At 33.6% G+C, this 22,292-nt stretch overlaps 2 protein-coding genes across 7 annotated transcripts in view; both read left to right on the top strand.

Annotated features, from left to right (window-relative positions):
* Positions 1-29: 29 nt before the first annotated feature.
* On the top strand, positions 30-7,561 carry LOC126855439 (zinc transporter ZIP3). Of its 3 annotated transcripts, none has more exons than XM_050603087.1 (6): positions 30-174; positions 628-1,439; positions 2,798-3,143; positions 3,519-3,686; positions 3,798-6,006; positions 7,438-7,561. In XM_050603087.1, the coding sequence occupies exons 2-5, from the start codon at positions 1,090-1,092 to the stop codon at positions 4,005-4,007; spliced, it is 1,074 nt and encodes a 357-aa protein (XP_050459044.1). In that variant the 5' UTR covers positions 30-174; positions 628-1,089; the 3' UTR covers positions 4,008-6,006; positions 7,438-7,561. The 3 variants fall into 3 exon arrangements, with proteins under 3 accessions (XP_050459044.1, XP_050459045.1, XP_050459042.1); XM_050603088.1 differs by having other exon boundaries at positions 33-196; positions 2,801-3,143; XM_050603085.1 differs by having other exon boundaries at positions 33-196.
* The window catches only part of LOC126855432 (dual specificity calcium/calmodulin-dependent 3',5'-cyclic nucleotide phosphodiesterase 1-like), an 84,778-nt gene continuing 68,509 nt past the window's right edge, over positions 6,024-22,292 (top strand). Inside the window, exons 1-3 of one of the 4 annotated variants that reach the window (XM_050603071.1) lie at positions 14,763-14,959; positions 16,552-16,638; positions 17,160-17,432. In XM_050603071.1, coding sequence (XP_050459028.1) covers positions 17,408-17,432 — 25 coding nt within the window. In that variant the 5' untranslated portion in view covers positions 14,763-14,959; positions 16,552-16,638; positions 17,160-17,407. Of the gene's footprint in view, positions 6,299-7,573; positions 7,742-14,762; positions 15,046-16,551; positions 16,639-17,159; positions 17,433-22,292 lie in introns of those variants that run through there. The other 3 variants (XM_050603069.1, XM_050603066.1, XM_050603070.1) reach the window with 3 other exon arrangements.

The raw sequence follows: 22,292 nt of genomic DNA, 5'->3' as shown, positions 1-22,292 counted from the left end.
GTTTTCGAAACGAGTATGCCGTTACATACGTTGGAGGGAAAACGAAAGGAGAAAATGGAAAAAAAAAATTATAAAATTAAAATATGTATAAGTAGCTGAAAAGGTCAAATGTGTCATCCTTGTAACCTGTGTGGAAAAGTTCAAAAAAGACGGGAACGCACTACATTTTAATATGTATGTACAAAAGTGGCGTGCGGTAAGTAAGAGATAGTAAAAGAAAAAATTTCAAATATAATTGGGTCAATGAATAATATAACAGATATTTTCTGCGTATTAAAATATTAATATCAAAAACTTTGCACTTTCAAATAAAAAATTCACACAATCGCTGTATATAATTGCTGTTTATCGCAATCGAGTTCATTAAAATTGCATCTTGAGCTGCTTCAGCTTTCCGATTAAATTTTTTCAACGATATCGTTTATCTCTTACACGCGCGACAATTATCTCTAATACTCGATCATTTTGTTACCGATTTCTATTATTAAACTTCGCATCAATCGATCGTTATTGTTTGCACAAAGAGCGAACACTTGATGATTGGATGATCGACAATTTGATACGAGATACCGAGATACAAGATTCGGGACTTTATAACGTCTCAATATTTGAAATTTACTTCCACAGATTGCTTCAAAGGTAATAGCTGTGTGTGGCTGTGTTCTTTGTTTGCATTTGTCTGGAGACAAATTCAAAATCAGGTCGACAAAATGCGCGTCATGAGGGACTAGCGATAAAAATCATTTAGTCAACCTCCTCGAATGTTAATTCACCAGTAGAGATGGACGGCGGCTGACAGTATCAAGTGTCGAGAGCTCTCTATCAGTGTTATCATCGTCTGTCGTCAGATTAGGGTCGCGCCTCGAGACATCGCACGTCGCGTGCCTATCTATACTGTTGACCGTTGTGACGCACAGCATCGTTGACTTCTCGCAAAGTATTTTTTCTCAAACAAAAAAGAGCGAGATTGATGAAATCATATGACATTCGATGGTACGCGAAAAAGAATCCTGTACGTTAAATTTTGTCGCGCTACTCTCACGAACGGGACCAATCTTGGCGCCAATTTCGTCGTAGCGTCGAGTGACGATGTTCAGTAACACGGTACAAGCGAAGCTGGCGTCGATGGTGCTGATCGGCGCCGGTAGCTTCTTCATCGGCATCGCACCCGCCTGCTTCATCTCGAGCGCGCAACGTCTACAACGGAAATTGTTGCTCTCCTGTGCCTTGTGCTTTGGCGCCGGTGTCCTGTTGGCCACCTCGACGCTGCACGTATTACCGGAGGTGCGCAAAGGTCTGCCGGATTACGCCGAATTGGTGTTTTCCTGCGGTTTTCTCGTGCTCTATTTGGTCGAGGAAGGCGTTCATTATTTTTGTCGAAGCGGCGATCACGTGGTCGAGATGGATCATTCCAGGCACAGGAATACGAACAAGCGAGGGTAGGTACGTGCGTTGAAAGAGCTACGTCGTACGGATCTACGAGATGCTTCTTTAATATTCTTACATCGAAGGAGCGCGTTTAGATTCTAATGTATGAAACACATCAGATATTGACGGGAAAATTGTGATGCATTTTAAAGCTGTGTTTTATAGTTTGTCTTACTTTTTCAGTCTGCATCTCTTTGACGCGAAATATAATATAATGTAATTTAATTAATAGTGAAAAATAATATAGTATCTACCTTTCTTTTTGTTTCTCTGAATATTTTTACGATATTTTGACGCCACGTAATATAACGCTGCGACTTGCGATAGTATCAGATCATTCGTTATCATCGATAACCGACGAGACAATGCTCGTTCGCAGTGAAAAATCAAAGTTTTCTAAGACTATCATATAAAAAGTGCACGTGCTGCTTCAGTTTTTTATAAAAAATATTTTTGTGTAATAATAATTAAAATAGCTTGTATTTTATATGTATTATATATAGTTGTAAAATGTATGTGCCATCTAAACTATCTCTTCTATTTTACATTTTCTTTATTACTTTAAATCAAATCTTGCAAATGATTTCATCAAATTTCAAATAACGATTTTTTTTCTGAAAAAGATTACGCGATCGCGAAAAAACTTGAAGAAGTTTTCTTTCCAATTTGCCTTTTACACTAGGGAAGATTTACACGAAGATGAATTAACGGATCGAACTTGATATAGGAGAGATAATGACCAACGATACGTTATTTTTTCCTGGCCGTTCTGGATCGAGTGGAACTTGTAGAAATAAATTCTAATACAAAAATAGTATAAACGATAACGATCTCTCGCGCAAAATAATCACATTCCATCGCGCTATCGAATAACCGAGCCTTGATTCTTCAAGAGCTTTCTTTAAAGTGAAAAATGAGCTTATCCAGTGATAATGTCCACACGGATGTAGAAAATGATCGAGCTCGAGTCTTCGTCGATACTAGATATCAGCTTTCCATGATACTGTAATGTAAGGGTATTTTTGTTATCCGCAATGAAAATCGAGTGTTTTAATAATATTTTATATCTGTGTTTAAATTATTTATTAAAATTCACTTGTATATTTTTAATTTTTGTATCCTCGGGAATTATATGTATATACAAGATACAATTCTCTTTTTATAATCCTTTTAACTTTAAAAAATGTGTATATACATATAAAATACTATAATATTGCAGAATAAAAGTTAGGATGATTTTTGATGATGGAAGACGTGATTAAATGTTAGTTTGAACGGTAAATTGAAATTTCCCCGCTTTCAATGCGCATATCTTTGCATAATTCTGGTTTTGCTTCTCTTTGATCGAATTTTGTCTGTTTAATTTCAGTAGTTTGGACTGTCGGAATCATTCTCATGGTGTCGGTTATAATGCTGCCACACAAGACAGCAAAGTTTACGTATCCGAGAGTGATGTGAGATTACCGTTTAATTACCGACAAAGTTCTTTTGATAACCACAACATCAATACTCGGACGTTTAGCGGCTATGGTGCAACGCGATGCCACGCACACGACGGCCCTTCCTCAAGCGAGGAGACCACATTTTTGTGTCATGGAAATCACGGGGAGCAATGCACCGATGCTAATACCGGTCTTGCCGGTCTTGCCCTCGCCCTCACTGTACATGCCGTCCTTGAAGGACTTGCGATAGGGCTGCAAACGCAAATCGCCGAGGTATGCATACAATCTAAAAATAACAAACCCTGGGAAAAGATAAATTAGAATTCACACGATGAATATAATAGAATAATCGTTCAAGCGCACAATTGCGATAATACGCGAAATATTTCAATGTTAAACTCTCTCCAATTAAATTTGAATAATTATTTAAGCTTGAAATTTAATTACTGGAAAAAAGTTGGAAAAGAATATGATATATTTTTTCTATGCATTATATATTTGTACAAAATAAATTGAAATAGATAAATATAAAATATATAATAATGTATAATAAAATGCAGAATATTCCCTAACTCATGAAATACTCTCAATTTTATCAAATTCTTTAATATATATGTCTGAATTTGATATATATCAACATTTTTCCAGGTATTGTTGTTGACCGGAGCCGTAGCGTCACACAAGTATGTTGTCGGCTTCTGTTTGGGATTGGAATTGACGGGAGTCAGCAAATCTGTGCCTAAATTAATATTTGCAATTTTTGTATTTGCCATCGGATCTGTGATTGGAATCGGTATCGGCATGCTAACATTTCAGGTAATGAGATTCTTTAATTTTCTCGTCAAATTCTCACTTTGAAACAATCCTTTTAAAGACAGACTTTTGGAAAACATCTAATTTTATAGTTTGTTTTGAATGTGCATGCAGGCAGATACAGATTGGTCAAAGGTGGTACTACCGATTTTGCAAGGTCTGGCAGGCGGAACTTTGTTATATGTTACCGTGAGTGAGGTTCTTCCGAGGGAAAGAGCGAAATGGCATAAAAGTTCGCGCAGATTTGCGGGTATTTTACAATTTTTTTCGGTATTTGTCGGATTTGTCGTTATTTTTCTTCTTAACAACTATGTGGGTGAATGAATTCTGATTATGCTAAACTTTAAATTAATTTGTTAAAAAGAACATTGTATAAAATTTTAAAAACCGCGTGAGAGAGAGAGAGAGAGAGAGAGAGAGAGATGCAATTCACAATTCAATATTGACTTGTAATATTTTTAAGTTTGCTTTAACGAGATAGAAACGAATATTGTGCTTTTCAATGTTGTACCGTTGATTCTTTGACAGTTTAAGAGAGGCCGCGAGTATTTTTCTCTTTTATCTCTTTGAAACGATACTCTAAAAACTGCGTTAAAAAAGCTCCTTTTCTTTCCGCTTACTTTTCCTTTAGGTTGTGCATTCGCGAGAATGGTTTATATTGGCGAAATGTTTTTGCAAAAATGATCGTTGCGAAGCCGTATTCGCCGACTATGTGGGTTTTTCGCGCAAAAGAGATTAATCTCGCCGCAGAAGAGAACATTAATTACGCGGAACTGTTTAAGACAGAAATGGCTCGAGTTTCTCGTCGGATTTGCCGATGGCAAATGGAAAAAAGAACCTTATAAGTTTCATCATTGTACGTTCATTCTATCCTTCAGGATACCTCGCTGCATAAATCAGCGGCAATTCCGGGAACAGATTTGATCCATTAGCGAATTACTCGGACGTGAGAACGAGCAACTTTAAAAGGACACGTATAATCGAAATCTTAAATGAGTGTAAGAAAAATATAACACGCGAACGAGATATGTGTAAATCCGCGTCTAATTGCTTTCGACAAGAAATGTTCGAAAAGATGATTGCATCGTCTATTAAACGCGCAAATTTAAACGGCGAACAAAACGTAACTATTATTTTAATTCTTCTCAGCGGTGCACATTTTACGGCTGTATGAAAGGAAGGTGGATGCTCTCGATGATCGATAGCGCACGAAGATTAGATCAAGATCGCTATTGACGTCTACTATACGCCTGTACAGCGTTCTTTGGCGTAATGTACGGGAGGCGCGATAAAAGAGAGCGCTCGTTCCTTTATTAGAAAATTTAAAGTCGACGGAGCGTTAGCTAACGCGACACGAGCTCCTTCCTTCTTTCTCTCTCCCTCTCTCTCTCTCTCTCTCTCTCTCGGTCTTATACGATCCGCATAGAATAAGAAACTTGGATGAAATTTCATGAAACCCGTCGTCGATAGCTTACTTTTCTTCCTCGCGCTTGGTCGAACAGACGTAATTTCGACAAATGGACTTGGCTGCTGTTAGAAAGAAAAGAACTCGGCCGCTCGTGGCGGAATAGGAAAGAAAGACGGATTTCGAAAGCGTGCTTTTCAGCAATCCCACGATTAATCTCTTTTTCTTAAATGTCAAAGCGATTCTCACGAATAACGAAATAATAAAGTAATTTATCATTGAATCGTACGCTTTATACGCGCCGAACCGACACCCACGTATGGGATTCACGTTGGAGGACGCCAGTGATTGTCATCAGTCTTCGTCGAGGCCGTCTTATATCTGACGGTAGCGGTATACTTATTGTTAGTTCTTTCGATATTTATGAGGTTCGAGAGTGCGGCGGACGTTTTATTTATATTATACCGCGCCGTGAAGTTCAGCGCGCATGTTGTCGCGCGAGACCGCCATCTTTGTCTTTTTTTCTCTCTCGATCTCAACATAACGCCTCGCGCCACTTTATCGTCGCGCGGCGATGTCGCATTTTGTTGTTAGAAGTGATCCGCGCGTGTCGAATCAGTCGCGGAAGTGTCGAGTTAAAGTGACGGACAATCGTATCGTCGCGATTATTATTTCCTCCATTTTCATTACATCTATGTGATTTGAAAAAGCTACAGTGTATTACGAGTTACCTATATATCGTTTGTTCTAAGTCTGTCGCATCACTTTTCTAATCCTGGATAACGGAGCAATGAAATAATCTCATCGCGAGATACTAATTTAATATAATTGTTGATGTTGTTAATATTATTGTGGAATATAATTGCATTGGGATATAATAATATAATGTGGATTTAATAATCTGGTATATATAATTGTGTAAGTAGCATATATATATATGTATATATATGTATATATATATATGACGTTTGTGGAATGTACGATTCGATTTTCGATACTCGATCGCTCGAATATCGAAGTGTAACGCGCATGACCGGTCACGCGCCGCGCGAATCCGCGCCATCTTTATCCCTCTCTTCGGATGCGTCGCGTCGCTTCGTAATCGCGTGGTGATATCGCTCCGCGTTTTGTGCAATCTTTATTCGTCAGAAGTGATTTGTGTATGCCGAATTATTCGCGAAAGTGTCCAGTAAAGTGGCGGATAACTGAGGTACTGTCGCAATAAATATTTACTTCATTTTTCAAGCCGCTTACGGTTCGATTACGTCGATATATTTTGAAAAGATTACGGTATATTTCGCGTCATCTAGTTGTTCATCGTACCAATCGTTTAATCATCGTTATAGTAAAATATATTGGAATAATTACATAGCCAGATAATAATCTAATATAATTATTGATATCGATATAATGAAAAATAATTGTATAAAAGCCATTTGTCACATCAATATTCGATCATCCGACTCGAAGTGCTGAGATATCGTATAATGCGCGTGTTCCCGCGTGAACGCGCCATCTTTTCCAGTTTCGCGCGCTTTGCGCATCGAAATCGGCGTGCTCTTCATTGTTTTCTCGCTCGTCGAAAATGTGCGCCCATAATTATCGCCAGTGATTACGGTGTCGGATGAACATCGATCGTTAGGTTTGCAATAATTGGTATGCGCGATCGGCGATTTAATCATGTTTTCGCAATTACAAACGTGTGCGTTAAAATCATTATCCGTCGAAATACGTCCCTGGCATATATTTCGCCTTATTTATTTATTCCCGAGAGTATCGTATCATTGATCGTGCTGCAAAGCGGGGCTACCGCTCTATTACTCACGTGAGCGTAAATAAACACGCTTTATTTAATCTTTTTCTAATCGCGTCGTTTCGAACATATGTTTATCGTATCGAATGAATTTACCTGAATCTAATTTGATGATTTGTGATTTTACCGAAACAGCATATATCCGTTGTATCTTTATTTTTGTAATCCCTTATCTCAGAAATGTTTTCTGAGCGAATATGAGTATACGGATATTATAAAATTGCGTATAAATTTTTATAGAAATGATTACATTTAAAAAAAAAAGAGATATAAAAAATGTATTAAATTATGCCCGCGATATTTATATTTTGTATTTCATACAAACTAATTTGCATATGCGTATGTTATAAAACCGTAGAAAATATTTACGAATAAAAAGTTTTTTTATTTTATTCCAAGCGCGCGATTGAATATATGTATAATATATTGTACAGACAGCGTTTTCCTCCCGTGACGATCGTCGTTCATCCATTTGCCGCTACGGTCACGTTACAGTATCCCATTTGTATTTTATTCTCGTACATTAATCTCATTAGAAATAAAACACGAGACAGCGTATCGAGCAACACGTCAAACGTTTGTAGCATTATAAAATTGTAGCACTATAAAATTTGATAACAAACACAATAGACAATAATAAATAAAAAACGCTTAATAAAATACACTTTAAAGATTGTTACGTTGCGCGATTATAATCGCGTTGTCTTCTCTTCGCCTTATCGTATCGCGTGTGAATTAACTGAATGGAGGAGCTGAATCGGTGTCAGAAATCACCCAGGAGTTGGCGTCGATGGAACAGCTGGCGGATCTGGCCGGGCGGTAGCACGGGTGTGACAGCTGGTGAGTGAATTTTTTTATTATGCATGCAGTTTATTTATTTATGATGATGTTTGACCCGATATCGTGACGTTTTTCTCCCTCCCCTTTTTTTTCCATCTGATCGGCAACGATCTCAATCGTAATACCTGAAATTTTATATTGGGGTTGACGTGTTTATTAGCTTCTAGAAAAATAAAATATTCGTGAGTATCTTCTAGTTTTTTTTTTCTTTTTTTTTTCTTTTTTTTTTTCAAATATATAAAAAAAAGACGAGAAAAATATGTTCCTGCGAGAATCTTTTATTAGATAAAGCATATCTACAAAAGCATATATACATTATATTTTTGCACGGTATAACTAAAGCTGATTAAAGTATTATTACGTTAGTAAGCTTAATTTCAGAGTTGAAAAATGTTTATGACAAAAACTGCTGTGAGCATTTTTTTGTATGAAATCCTTATTTTATAATCTGTGGATAATGGACTGACCGTGTCCTGTACTTAAAGCTAATATTTTGTCATACAATGTTTTATTTCATTATTTTTTCTTAATTTTTGCTAAATGGCACGTTTTAATATTAAGAAACACTTTTTGATAATTTTATTTGTGCATTGTGTGAAAATATAAAATTTTAAATATTGATGAAATTTATATTGCTGTCACTTATAAATATTAATATGAAAAAAACATACGACACACATGTACATATTTTGTTCTCTAATGGTCAAATATAAAATTATTTGTACTTTTGCGCAAATTATCATTTATCATACTGAAATAAAATAATAATTGCATTATTTACAATTATCTCGGCTTTATCAAATTTCAATTTTTTCGTATTATGAAATTATATTACTATAGCATATTTATTAGAAACCTATTGTATTACAAATTATATGAAGTTTTTTTAATATAGAAAACAGAATGAAAGAAATGCAAACGTGCAAAGAGCATTTTTTTCAAGTATACATGTACGAAAGGATATAAGCCGTGTTTTCGATTTTAGAACAAATTTGTTTGTTAGGAATTAAATTGATTCTCACACATTAATGGTTATCATTTCGAATGAACGATTACATGCCGCGGCGGGGCTTGAACTGTCTCGAATTATGAGGGCAATTAAGCGTTGCAGCAGTGTTTATCCTGTAACTAACTTCCGCTGACCGGTTTACCGATTACCTTCGTCTCGACTCCGCTCACCGGTTTACTCTCCGGCGAGATTAGCGCGCGATTCGATTAACGTTAGAACATCGCTAACAGAAACGTAGTTTGTCCATCGTTAAGTTGCTGCGGTCCCAGATGATAGGAAATTTACTTGTCAACAAAGAGCCGCATGCTGTTGTATTGTATTTGAAGTATGCGAGTGTTTTGAATATGTGAAACCGATCTTGTGTTTCCTAAATTAGACCCGTTAGGGATATATATACAGTTAATGGGAGAATTTTCAGTTGATGAATATATAATCGAAGAATAAATTTTTTGAGAAAAATATTGAGGAGTATGCACACTTGGGGAATTAATGAATGCTATTCTTTTTTTGTATTGTACATGAATATTATTAATATTATTTTAGATAACATTCAAGATGTGCATTTATAACGTACTTAATATTCTTACGATAGCGAGATTTTTTGTTTGTTAAATTAATATTAAATTCGCTCGATTTACAATTTAATTTTTAACAATGAGAATTGCGATTTCTCTTCTTCTTTAAATCCCGGATTACTGCTGATTCTTAAATTTTTGATTAGCAATTTGCCGCTCATTTATATTGAAATGTTATATTTCACGCGCGAAATATCCATGCTTAATTTTTATCAATTTGCGCGATATCTCATAATAGTCAAATCCTGTACATATATATATATATATATATTTAGGCATCACGTGGAACGAACTTTTACGTTTTTCAGCGCGATTCAATTCCGGAAATTATGCCCGTACGCTGTGTTTCCGTTATTAGCCTGTTGACGCAAAACTTGTTTCACGCCGAGCAACGACAGACTGACTCGTTACAGAGCGCTTCTTTTCGATGCCATCGCTTATGGGATCGAAAATAGAATCGTTGATGAGATTTGTCGAAGCTACCGGGCGCATTAATGGGCGACAGCCTGTGCTTTTAAACGATGTTAACCCGACATCCTTTCTCGCTATTAAGAATACCAATGGAAGCGGTCTTCGATCGGATCCTTCGACATTCTCGCTCAGACTCTAATATCTCGGTACAAAACGCTCAATGGCGGAGAATCCGAAACGATAAAGAAAGGAAGATAGAGAGGGAAAGAAAGAGAGATCGCACGAGAATGATCGCAGAAATGAGAAGGCAACGAAACGGATGACGAAAGAGAACCATGCATCGAATGGTATTTGTTAATCGGTTTGCAGGAATTCTCAATATAAGGGAGACATAATAATGAACGTTTCTTACGGCGTTCGATCGTTGTCTCTCTCTCTCTCTCTCTTTCTCTATTTTATAGTAAATCGCGCGTAATCTTGTGTTATTTATCGCTTTTAGTCTGTTGCGGCAAACGAGACTCTTCTCGTTCGATATCCAATTATCAAATTTTTGTTATCAAATTGTCATCGTTAGTGATGTGTTGTACGTTTTCTGCTAATTTTGCTGATTCTATTTTTCGAGAAAATACTTGAAATTTCTCTAAACTCATCAATTAGAATCCGTTTGATCGATCCGTTTTCGTTATTTTCATCACCATAATGGTCCTGGATGCTTTTTTTTTTCCATCAATTTGACGAGCGTTGAGGAAATAGCCGATCAAAAATTTGTCTTACACTTAATATCAATAAGTAGTGATTCATTCAAATAATAATAATTAATAAATTATAATATGTTTATGTATAAATATTTTTATATAAGTAATTTTTTCTTTAATTTCTAAAATTTTCTTAATTTTTTCTTTTACAGTAAAAAAATTAACATATTTTAAAATACTGGACTAAAAGATATTATGTAAATAATACTTATAGCATAAAATCATCAGGTAATATCGCGTTCATGTGATTCCCTTTCTCTTTATAACGTCTCGTGAAATTTAGCGCATAAAAAATCTCATGTTTGGATCAATTGAGGAATGAGGGTGTTTTTATGTCCGTATTTTTCTTTTGGCAGACTCACGCTTGTTCCGTTTGTTAGACGACCGCTTTTCCGTGAGAGGGATACCATTCATATAGTATAAAATGCGCGAGATATCTCGTCGGCTTATCCTTTTTTTCTCGTAACAATCATATATGTATGGTTTATATATCGTTCCGCATATCGTACTCTTGTCATAAATTGTTAGCTGAAAGATGGTAATGCCCTTCGTCGTGATGTACGAGTTTATTATTCCGACACTAAGTGACTGCTGCTTCCTCCCTAGTTCCGTAAATTCTCTGCGTTTTGAAAAGCGTCATACATCTACCGTCGTAGAAAACTGGTTAACGTACTTTGTTTGATTTCGCGGGATATTATCATATGGTGTCAAAAATAGAGCTAGTCGAGAAAATCGTGTCATGCTTGATAAAGAAATTATTCACGTTACAATGCCATTTTATTGTTCTAGATAAATTTTTGCATAATTTTAAATCAGCTCGTCTTTTCATGATCGTACAAATGTCGATTTCATTCTCTAAATATTTTTTTTTCCATCTTTTTGTGAAAATTGAACAATTCGTCATGCTCGATCCTCTCTGCTTTGGTCCTCGACAGAGAGAGAGAAAGGAACAGAGAGAGAGAGAGAGAGAGAGAGAGAGATTAAGGTACGACAAAAAGTTCTTTGAGACTCAATGAGCTGAAAATGCATCGTAGATCGAATAATTAGCCTATGCAACGTAATACATGTGCCAGGGTAATTTCTGACGTCATCGATATATATAAATATATCTTTCGGATATAAAATTAGTCAAAATATCCGAAATTTACGCGCAAATTTTTTTTTACAATTTCGCATTTATTTATTTATTTATTTATTTTTGACATTTATAATTTTTGTTGTAATTTTACTCTCTTTCTCTCTCTCTCTCTCTCTCTCTCTCTCTCTCTCTCTTTTAAGACTTCTTCAGATGATCTATTTGTGATAAAATTCAAGACATTAATCTATTTATAATAATTTTATATGTCGTATATGCAGAAAATATTTAAACATGTAAAATACATACAAATAAAAATATATATCAGGATACGTACATATTAAAAAATATGTGACGCATAAAATTATAAATAAAATTCTGTCGTGAATTTTGTCGCGAATTATCGATAGTTTAAAAAAGGCCATTAAAAAGTCATGTCTTGCGATATGGATATAGCTTTGATCATTGAAAAAGTTGATATATATGTATAAAAAAGTAACACTATATATATATATATATATATATATATATATATATATATATATATATATACTATGATATTTTATGTGTGTATGTATATGTTGCGTTTAATAGATAGCTTCAACCTGCTTCGTGCGGTACTTTTTATACATGCGTATATATTGTACATGTAATTTTTATATTTAAGGACTCATCAATCTCAACTTTTTTCAAAGCCGTGTTTATGGAGTGATGATAATTTGGTGAATTTTGTAGAAACAAAAGCAAACGAACACTTTACGCTTTTTATTTAAGTAGCCGAAGAATATCGCTCAAGTATCGATCTTGCACATATAATAAATGCGCGATACATTACGTCAAATGTGTCGATATCACTCGCCTCGAGATGGATGAAACATGGTTTTATTACGTAAAACAAACGGGAGTCTTTCGTTTCCTTCATATTCAATGAATGCCATTTGTCACGATTATTAGCATACAATTACGATTACTAATTCTAGTGACCTAATTGTGAAGGATTTTGGAAATTCTTTACAAATTCAATTTTCATAAACGTCAAATGTTAAGCATAATTTTGTTAAGCATTAATAAAAAATAAATAAAACATACGTATATTTCAAAAAGTATTATAATATTAAAATAAAGAATAGGATTGTTTCTGAATAAAATTTTTTTACAAATATTTTTACGTATAATCTATATTATTTTTTCAACTATAGATTTAATGGATTGAAATTTTCGACAAAATATACGATTACTATACTTTTGAGACAATCAAAATTGTTGATATTTTAAATGTTTCTTATATTAAATGTATTTACAAATAGATGTGTATATATTGTACATATATATTATTTATTTGTAGCATTATGTGAGATTTATTGGCAAAATGATTGTATGATAACAAAGATAGATAGAAGAGAAAGAGAGGGAGGGAGAGAGAGAGGAAAAGAGTGCTTTCTTCTTCGGATCAAGCATCGTGCGGATAGCAAACGACGCGTACCACCATGGTAGAATATCTCTGCCAGTCTAGGAATAGCTCTATTGCGAACAGGCATATTATTATCTTTGCCATTAAAACATCCCCTTTAGTTAGCATTTCACCTTGCAACGAGGACAAAGTATCAGCGGTACGGCGCGCGGGAAGCGTATTTCTCCGGCAGAGTCGATCTTACACGTCGTTGCTCGACAAAGTGAACCGACACCGTATACGTATTAATATCTAGGGTCCCTGTGGCTGTCACCCTCTCTGTATTTCTTCCTATCCTGCTGATTTTAACGCTCGAAGTCTTCAGTTCACTCGTTGTAATAGAGAATCGTGCTCTGAAAACGGTGCGCCGAGAACGACGAGTAAACGCGCGAAAATGTTATTTCATCGAGGAAACTACATCTTCAACGAAGCATGACAGCGATGATGGATGTGCATTCATTCTACATGTTACAATACCTCGATAGAATAAACATAATCTTAATTTTTATAATAAGTCAGATACATCATACGTTTAATTTGAAAAACGTTTCTTTTTCTCGTTGAAATACAAAGATTGTTATCAGTAATAAAAACAAAAGATTCGGGGCTTTGAAGCATAAAAATATGTTTTATTAAAATTGCTAAAGATACAAGTATACATTACATTTGGTTTTAATGTATGTTTAATGTATCTTTAATAAAATTTATTAATAGTAATTTTAATAAAAAAGATTTTTATATTTTTCGAATTATAAGCGAGAAAATTTTAGATTTTTTGTTAATAGAATTGCTAGACTACGACTGCATAGCAAAGACTTTTGAAAAAGCTTTATATATAGGTAAAAAAATATTGTAAGCGCATTGCAGTAAGGAAGAAGAGAGAGAAGAAAATTTTGAATTCTTGTTATGTTCTAATCATCCTTTTCTTTCAAAGTTAACGTAATTTTCTCCCAATGTTATTTTGACCTGAAAGGCTTCCATCTTGACCCGATTAACTCCATTGTGGCTCATTCTTCGATGGTTCATTACATCATTTCTTATTTTTACACCATAAATTACCATTTCTCTCATTCTTATTATTTTAAGCTCCATAGGCTCCATTTCAGATATTACACATTATTTATCCATTTATCTTGTTGTTGCATCATGTGAAGTAATTGATATTTTAGGTAAAGAAACTAATTCAATGATTTTTTTTTTTAGGTAAGTATAATCAAACACATTGCTGTTTTAATAAATTTAAGATGATTATTAATTGAAACAATTTTCAAAGGTTGTATCGCATTTTTATCATTAGCAAATTATCATGTCCTTCCATTTATCCAATAATTTCAATCACCGTTCCCTTGCGATATTGCTATATTATACACCATCTTTCGTATTCGTGTACGCATCATCAACGAATTAAATCAACCCTCGCCCACTCCGCGTTCCCTTTATATTTAGCTTCTATATTTCTCTCTCTCCTCTCTCGACATAGTTGCAAAAAAAGAGATGCATCGCTGCTACCGGGATACAGTTCGCTTCCGGCGCTCTGCAAAAAACGTACCCCTATTTCTTTTCTCGCGAGAATTTTGATTCGCGCGATCTACAACTCGGTGATCTTTGGAGAAAGGGGGAAATTCGCGCATTGTATCGTTGCGCACGCATATCAGATTTTCGCGGGATTCGTCGTCGTCGTCGTCGGCGTCGCGGCGCGTTCACCGCTCAGCTGGCGCGCCGGTTCGCTCACTCACGGCTCACGGGACCGTCGCCGTCAGCCGTCAGTAGTCAGTAGCCCAGCGCCAGTCCGCCGAAGTGCACCTATAATCCATCATCACACTCGTCGTAGTCGGGGTGTGCTAGTGTGGTGGTCCCACCGCACTCTCATCCTCAGGAGAGACAGCACCACGCGCGTCATCTTGTAACCCGGACGACGAACGTCATCTCTCATCGTCGCGCGCGTTCGATGCTTTTCAACCCCTTGTCACCCTCGCGCTACCCTCGCCGCTCTCGTCGCTTTCTGCCTGCGTGTAGCCGCGTGCGAAGTGTACCCGCGCTTCTCTCACGCTTTTTCTCTCTCTCTCTCTCTCTCTCTGCTATATCTCTTTTTCTCTCGCCCTCCTTCTTTCGTCCAAGAATGGACGTGGACGTAAGCTCTCTGTTTCATCGAGTGAAAAAGGAACAAAAAAGTCGGCGACTCTTGCGTTTTATTGTTTTTGTAATTTTCTTCCTTCTCATCTCCCATCTCCTCTCTTTTTCTTTTTCTCTTATCATGTTTTTCTCTCATTGCCCTCGATTCGAAATCGTACGTCGGCAAAATTAAAATGCCGATCATGAATGCCGTTTTCTTCTTCAAGTTCCGCGTGTGTGAATCGTCGATTTGATTTCTTTGCAACTTTATAATTGTAATTTGCTCTTAAACTGATCACACTTTTTTTTATCGTAACATCCCTCCGAACAGTTATAATAACAAAACAATCTCAAACAGAAATAAATTTGACAGAGTAACTTTATCTCTATCGAATAAATCACACTTTAGTTAAGTAATTTTTCTATTTTCGATAAAAATTTATAAATACTTTTTTGATTGACGCGAATTATATTTTTATTTATTATTGTTTAATCATCTTGAGAATTTTGGAAATAATTTTTATTTACTCGTAGTTTTAATTAGAAAATTATAAAGTAGTGAAAATTTAAAAATACGCTTATATTTTCGCGATATTTCCGAATAACTTTGTATAATTAATATGTGTTCCGTCCTTTTGACTCTGTTTTACAAATTTTTCTTTTGCAACATTTTCAGAATTGCGCGTTTTAAGAGATGAAATGGTTGACGATAGAAATGATCAAATAAGAAGATCGTATATTATATGTATGAGAGAGACAGAGAGCTGCTTGTCAATTGTAACATAAGAACTCATATGTCCTTTACCTTTTTCATTGCTTTTAATTCAAGTGCCACTTTTAATCCATTAGGCAACCTATATCAATTTTTATTTTGCGATTTTGCAATCAAGTTTTTTAAACGAGAATTCTAATTTCGTATCTTATTGTTAGACCCTAAAGCGATTAATTCTTTTGCATTTTTTATCAGTTTAATATATATATATATATATATATATATATATATATATATATATATATATATATGTATAATACTCTTGAATATAAAATTTATTTATTTCTATATTAAAATTTATAGAAATTTATGTTTATATGGATTAAGAAAATATTTTTAAAATATAGTTACTCTCTTTTATTATTCTGGATGAATAATAGATAAAAGTGGCAAAAATTATATATTTTTTAACGACTACATGATAGTTTTTACAACTTTTTGCTGAAAATACTAAACGCACGTTTTCAATCACGAGTCATCTTTTATTTTATGTCCATTGCCTTAAGCAAATTCCAATTTGATTCGATTTCCCCAGCGCTCCCTTAATAATCTGCAACTGTTTCCCAACTCCTATAGTAGGCATTTAGAAATGCCGGTCATTAATTTCTCCCGACGTGATATAAAATTGGAACATTAACTTTTGAATTGCAGTTTCCGACGCTTATAACATTTATGACAATTTCTTGTCATTTGTCCCTGCAATTTCATAATTGACGTTAAATCATGTTGTGGCCAAACGTAATCTAAAAATATTTTTTTTAATATTTGTTAAAAGTTAATTTTTCTATTAAATATAATTATATAATTATTGAAAGAATGTTATGTCAATAGAAGATTTATATTAGACAAATATCAATTTTTTTATACTTTATTGTGTTATTTGTGTGATTTGATTTTACATAAAAATCGCGCGAGGATTGAAACAAATATCAAAAGTTTTATTTCAAATTTAGATACAAATGGAAAATCATATTGACGTATAAAAAGTAGATGTATGTTTATCCCTTGAAAAAGCTATTATCATTGCGCGTAAATGTTAAATTTATTCGTGTAATCGCGCTCAGTCATGCACGCGTTACATTAGACGCACTAAGCGAGTAAACTTTCCTACTGTTTCTGAATTTATTGCAAGTTTTCTTGTGAGATCTATCATACTGTGTGATCTCGAGTAGAAAATAGACGTGCATTGGTCGAGAATTTTTTTTTCTGTTTTTTTTTTCTTTTCCCTTTTTTGTGGTTAATGGTTTCATCGATTTTAGATTTAAATAATTCGAGAGAGAACAGCCGATCAGTTTAACGTAAAGTTTTATCATTGTATTATTGTGCATTGGTTCTTTTTACGAGTTGCATCAGTGATTGTTTCGCTCGTGACAGATGCGCACACCTTTCGAAAAATCGTTAAAATCGATACGCGTGCTACATCCCAAGCTCGGTCAAAGTTGGAAAGTTTCGTGATACAGTGATCCGAAGAGATAGTGGTGCTCTTGTCTCTTATTTCACGAAGGAAATGGATAAGAACAGGCATGTACAAGGTAAGAGGATTTATTTAGGACACTGTTCTTATTTCTATCGATGACCTCTAGTGAGCTGTCTGTCACGTATCATGAGTTTAATAAAGATGAATCTTTTCTTTCTTTTCCTTTTTCTTATGTCCTACGTTTTCTGAAATTTAAGCGCAAATTCTTTTCCTCAAGAGAATTATTCCGTTTCGACGAATCCTCTTTGCCATCGTGTTCTATCTACCTACGTGTCGACGTAATATGGGAATTTTCATTGTTCTCCTTTTAGCGCTATCTAAAATATCTCGATATCTAGTCTTTAAAATCTTAATCTTAGAGACATTTTTTTCAGTAGTTCGGATATTTTTTTAATAAATTAAAACAAGATTTAAAATGAGAAATAAGAATTTTTTTTAACAAATATACTATTCTATATTTGCCGTAACTTTTGCAAACAACATTTATAAAATGCAAAACTATGTTGTCGATATTTGTACAGAAAACATGATATTTTTACACGTTCTATAATATTGGTTTTTGAGTAACGAGGAATCGATTTCTCTTTTGTATGAGTGTGGGGAGGGGAGGGGGTATACGATTATCAAATAAACAGATAATATTTTAATTGTTTCTATTTGTGGTTAAGAGATTTTAGATTCGTCAAAACTTGTTTCCGGAATTAGCTTTCTCTTATGATTTTATATACGCAAATTAAATTATATATTTTTCGCGAGGCGAACAAAGATTGCTTCAAAAATGAATTTTACAGAATTGTAGAAAACAAGTTTTGATAGAAGATTACATCTCACAAAACGCATCCGTGGAAGATTAAAGAAAATCATCGCAAAGTCCCGATGATTGAGTAATATTTCCTCGTGTCAAGACAGATAGTCAATTGATGCATCAATTTTATATCGTGGGCATCGAACATGGACATTCCTTTTGTAAGATTAGATTATCCTATGTTCTATTTGCGCGTTTTGATAAAACAATCGCTCTTTCGAGAACCAGAGTTACTTATTCTTTAAAATAAATATATTTGGTCATCTTGTATCAGTTGGCGAATAGAATGAACAATTATACACGAAGTGATTTGTTCATTTGAGTTTATTGTCGCGCATAAAACTTTGATATATAATATATATGATGTAGTGAAACAAATATATTTTCGATGGAAATGATGTTATTTTTTCCTCGCAATTATACACGTTTCTATAAGCTTGTAAATGTAACGAATACGGCAGAAAATATGAAAAATTGAATCGTTGTGGGCTATTTATATCTCAATCAGATAATCCCCTCAATTCTGTTAAAAGAATCGTTTTATTCTCAGCATCTGTAAGAAAGGATATAAAAGTGCATTTCTTTCGTCGTTCAACTTTATTGGGGAATATATTTATAAATATCTTAAAAAAGAGAGAAAACATACTCTTTCTCTCTCTCTCTCTCTTCGAAATTCGACTAACAGAACGTATTTTTGCGAAACATTTATTTTTTGATATAAATTTGAATTTAAAAAATGTTGAAATTGATATAAAGAATTTATATCCACTCATTGTCAGATCATTCACTTGCGTCATTTACATGATACACTTTTAGTAGCTCGTAACTATTCTGAAATTCGAAATTTTTTTAAATGCTTTCTTTCAAAGAGTAACACTAGATTAGTATGACAAAATAATTTTGTCGTTTTAAGTTAGTAGTTAAGGATTTCGACATATGTTAGCTAGTCGTGAGTTGCAGCTGTGCAATTCTTTTCATCGTATGCAAAAAATTTTTAGATGGAAAAATTTTTATTTCGGCTTTTTCAAATGCGCAATAAAAATAAATGCCGTACACGCTAATGATGTTCGTGATCTTCCTGCATTTGGTTCCAAAGCAAACTATAATAGGACTTTAATAATTGTAGGAAAGTGCCGTTGAGATGTTGTTACGCTGAGAGTTATCACGAGTTGCTCCAATTAACCGCCGTCAACTTGGCATACAACGCATTAATTTTCCAAGCAACTGACATTTTCTTTTTTGTATTACTGAATTTTAACCGACATGAATTAAACGCGATTATAACCATCGAGGCTAGCTAAAAATACGCGAAAACAAATGTTGAGAGCTGAGTTGGGAGATTGAATACACTGGTTTCTGATACAGATATTGGAAATACGATATCTCTTCTAGTAATGAAATTCTGAAAACTAAAACTTTTATTTCCGGCAAGCCAAGTAATATGAAATATCGAGATGTTACATTGAGATATTGTTGAGAGTGCTTCGCAATTGATGACAATGAATTTAACGTAGGAACTATTAATTTACTATCAAGCGTCCTTAATATTATTCTATGTAATATTATAATAAAATTAAATGATATTAATGCAATTGAAATTATCGAGACTTTACTATAACTAAAGATATTATTTGTAATAAAACTTCTATAATTAGGTGGTAATTAATTTTAAACACTTTGGGTACATCAAAATATAAAATAAACTAAATTATATACAAAATAAATTATTTAATCATAACGTTTTCCACACAATTTTGAGTAAATATATTTAAAAAGCGCGCGTAATCGTATCTATTTTTTGAACATTTGGCAAATTATAAAAATATATTAGCCATTGGTCATATTTTTTTATCTTTTAATTGGCTTATTTTGAATAATGTAAAAGAGCTCGCGTTATTAAATGCGATTATAGATTATTCAAACATTTGTAAATCAATAATGTAATCAAATAAATGTCAATTGGTATGTACGGATTAAATGTACAGTACTCGTATGCATTTGTTGCAGTAATTAATACAGTAATGAACATTACATTTATAGAGTAACTTGCAGCATTCATTATTATAACATAACAGCCAATAAAACATTTAAAAATGTCTTTTTTAATATAGATAAAATTTTTTTACGAATCTCTTGTACAAAAATATATAATTAACATTTAAATTAAATATTTGAACTTAACTTTTATGTGTGAAAATTTAATAACATGTCTATATCATTCACAAAATGATAATACTATTAAATTCTAATCATTATTATTGTATTTATTGCTTTGCTTCAATTATTATTTTATTTAATAGATCATATACATACACACAATCTTTTTTTATATTTTATTAGAATTAAAAAAAAATAGCTACGTGTGATAGAGATATGAATTCTACAATTTTAATTTCCTATTATTCTTTTGATGTATAAAGTATCGTTTATAAAAATAAATAAATAAAATAGAATTTTGGCGTTGTTGAAATCTTATTCAAATCGCATGCATCATTTGCGTTTATTACATTTTACAGTATATCAAAAATCAATAATGTTGTTGAGGTTGCTCGTGATAATCACCTAGTGGGCGCCAGTATTCCTTGTGAGACTTTCTTTGCAGCAAAATCTGATATCTCTCATCGTTACAGCTTATGTCGGTAAATTATCCACTGTTGAAATTATATTGTCAAGTTTCTTATATTTTATCATTTTTGTAGATGATAAGAAAAAGAAAAATCCGCGGCTTAAATATTAATTAAGTCATAAAGCGAATGGCTTTGTGATACTGTCAGATTTTTTTTTCTTATTCAAGTTTGCTATCAGTCTTATGAAAGATTTGTGTTTTTTTATATAATCTTTGTTTCTCTCTTTTTTTCTTATCTACTTAACTTTTCTCCGTTCTCCGACGCGTTGAACATTAATGATTCTCTTAATGAGTTCTTTATAGAGATTACGTCGATTTCCCACAATTTGGTTACGATCTCAACAGACGGTATTCTACGTATTTGCGATATTAGATACGGAAAAGTTTTCAAAAGAGAAAGAGGGAGGGGAGAGAGAGAATAGGAAAAGGGGAAATATTTTAATAAAGCTCTCGCAACCGCCAGCTCACGGTCTCGACCAAACGATAAACTTCCGAAGAATTTGCGTTGAATCGAATTCGACCTAAGCGGACCTTGGCACGAGGTCGGAATGATTGCATTTTTGGAGTGACACTTGGTTGCTTCGTTCACTTCTTGCAATTATTCTCATACTATATTTCCGAGACGGTTTTATATTATTTAAAGACGCACAAAATGTGAGAAAAAACAAAACTTGTCTAGAATATTATGATTGAAAATAAAGAGTTAAAAGTCAAATTTATAATACAGACCTTTTAATAATGTATATGAAACATTTCTTTAATATCATTCTTTACAAAAAGTTTATTAATTTTTTTCAAGATTTTCTTATATATGAGTAACATCTTTATTAATCTACACCTAACGTGTAGTCTTAGAAATCATTATCTGTATGTTCTGTTCTTTTCATTTTTTTTTTTTTTTTTTTTTTTTAGTCTACCTAAACTAATCATCATGCAAGACATGTTAATCAAAGAATAAGCCTTAGAAATAATGAAATTGAAATATTTCTCCATTTCTTCAATTTATTGATCAGACTCGTGTCTGTTATCATTTTCACTGTATTGTATTTTATGTTTGGTTGTTTTATTGTATATAAGTTGGCCCCATTCTTAGAAACTACACTCACAAATGGTTGCATCTCGAGAATACATTTCTATTGCGAAATCTATCGCGAGATCTTTATATCATTCGTTTTTTAACACGCCCACGCGAAATTGTGGATTGTCCTGTTCCACCTACACACGTGCGATATCCGCATCGAATGATTTGCAATGCGAGGCTATTTCTTCTCTTTCTCTCTGTTTTTCGCTTTTTGGTATCACAAAGGGACATATATGTTTTATACTATAATTTCTCAAAATTGTATCCGACTGTTGTCATTTTCATCATTGCGAAGCAATTAGATGTTAAATATTTTGCGCGGCACAGATAATATTATTTTTTCCGTATCCTTGATCTTTTACACAAGGATATATATATATATATATATATGTGTGTGTTGTTT

This window comes from Cataglyphis hispanica, chromosome 16 (genome assembly GCF_021464435.1).
Source record: "Cataglyphis hispanica isolate Lineage 1 chromosome 16, ULB_Chis1_1.0, whole genome shotgun sequence".
Lineage (NCBI taxonomy): Eukaryota > Metazoa > Arthropoda > Insecta > Hymenoptera > Formicidae > Cataglyphis > Cataglyphis hispanica.
Note: the sequence above shows the minus strand (reverse complement) of the source record. Positions and strands in the feature narration are given on the sequence as shown.

What these genes read in the sequence shown, in the direction of transcription:
- LOC126855439 (XM_050603087.1), top strand. Translation starts at nt 1,090, where the DNA reads ATGTTCAGTAACACGGTACAAGCGAAGCTGGCGTCGATGGTGCTGATC. An exon ending in AGGAATACGAACAAGCGAGG is followed by an intron (nt 1,440 to 2,797) that starts GTAGGTACGTGC and finishes GTTTAATTTCAG; the next exon opens with TAGTTTGGACTGTCGGAATC. An exon ending in TGCAAACGCAAATCGCCGAG is followed by an intron (nt 3,144 to 3,518) that starts GTATGCATACAA and finishes ACATTTTTCCAG; the next exon opens with GTATTGTTGTTGACCGGAGC.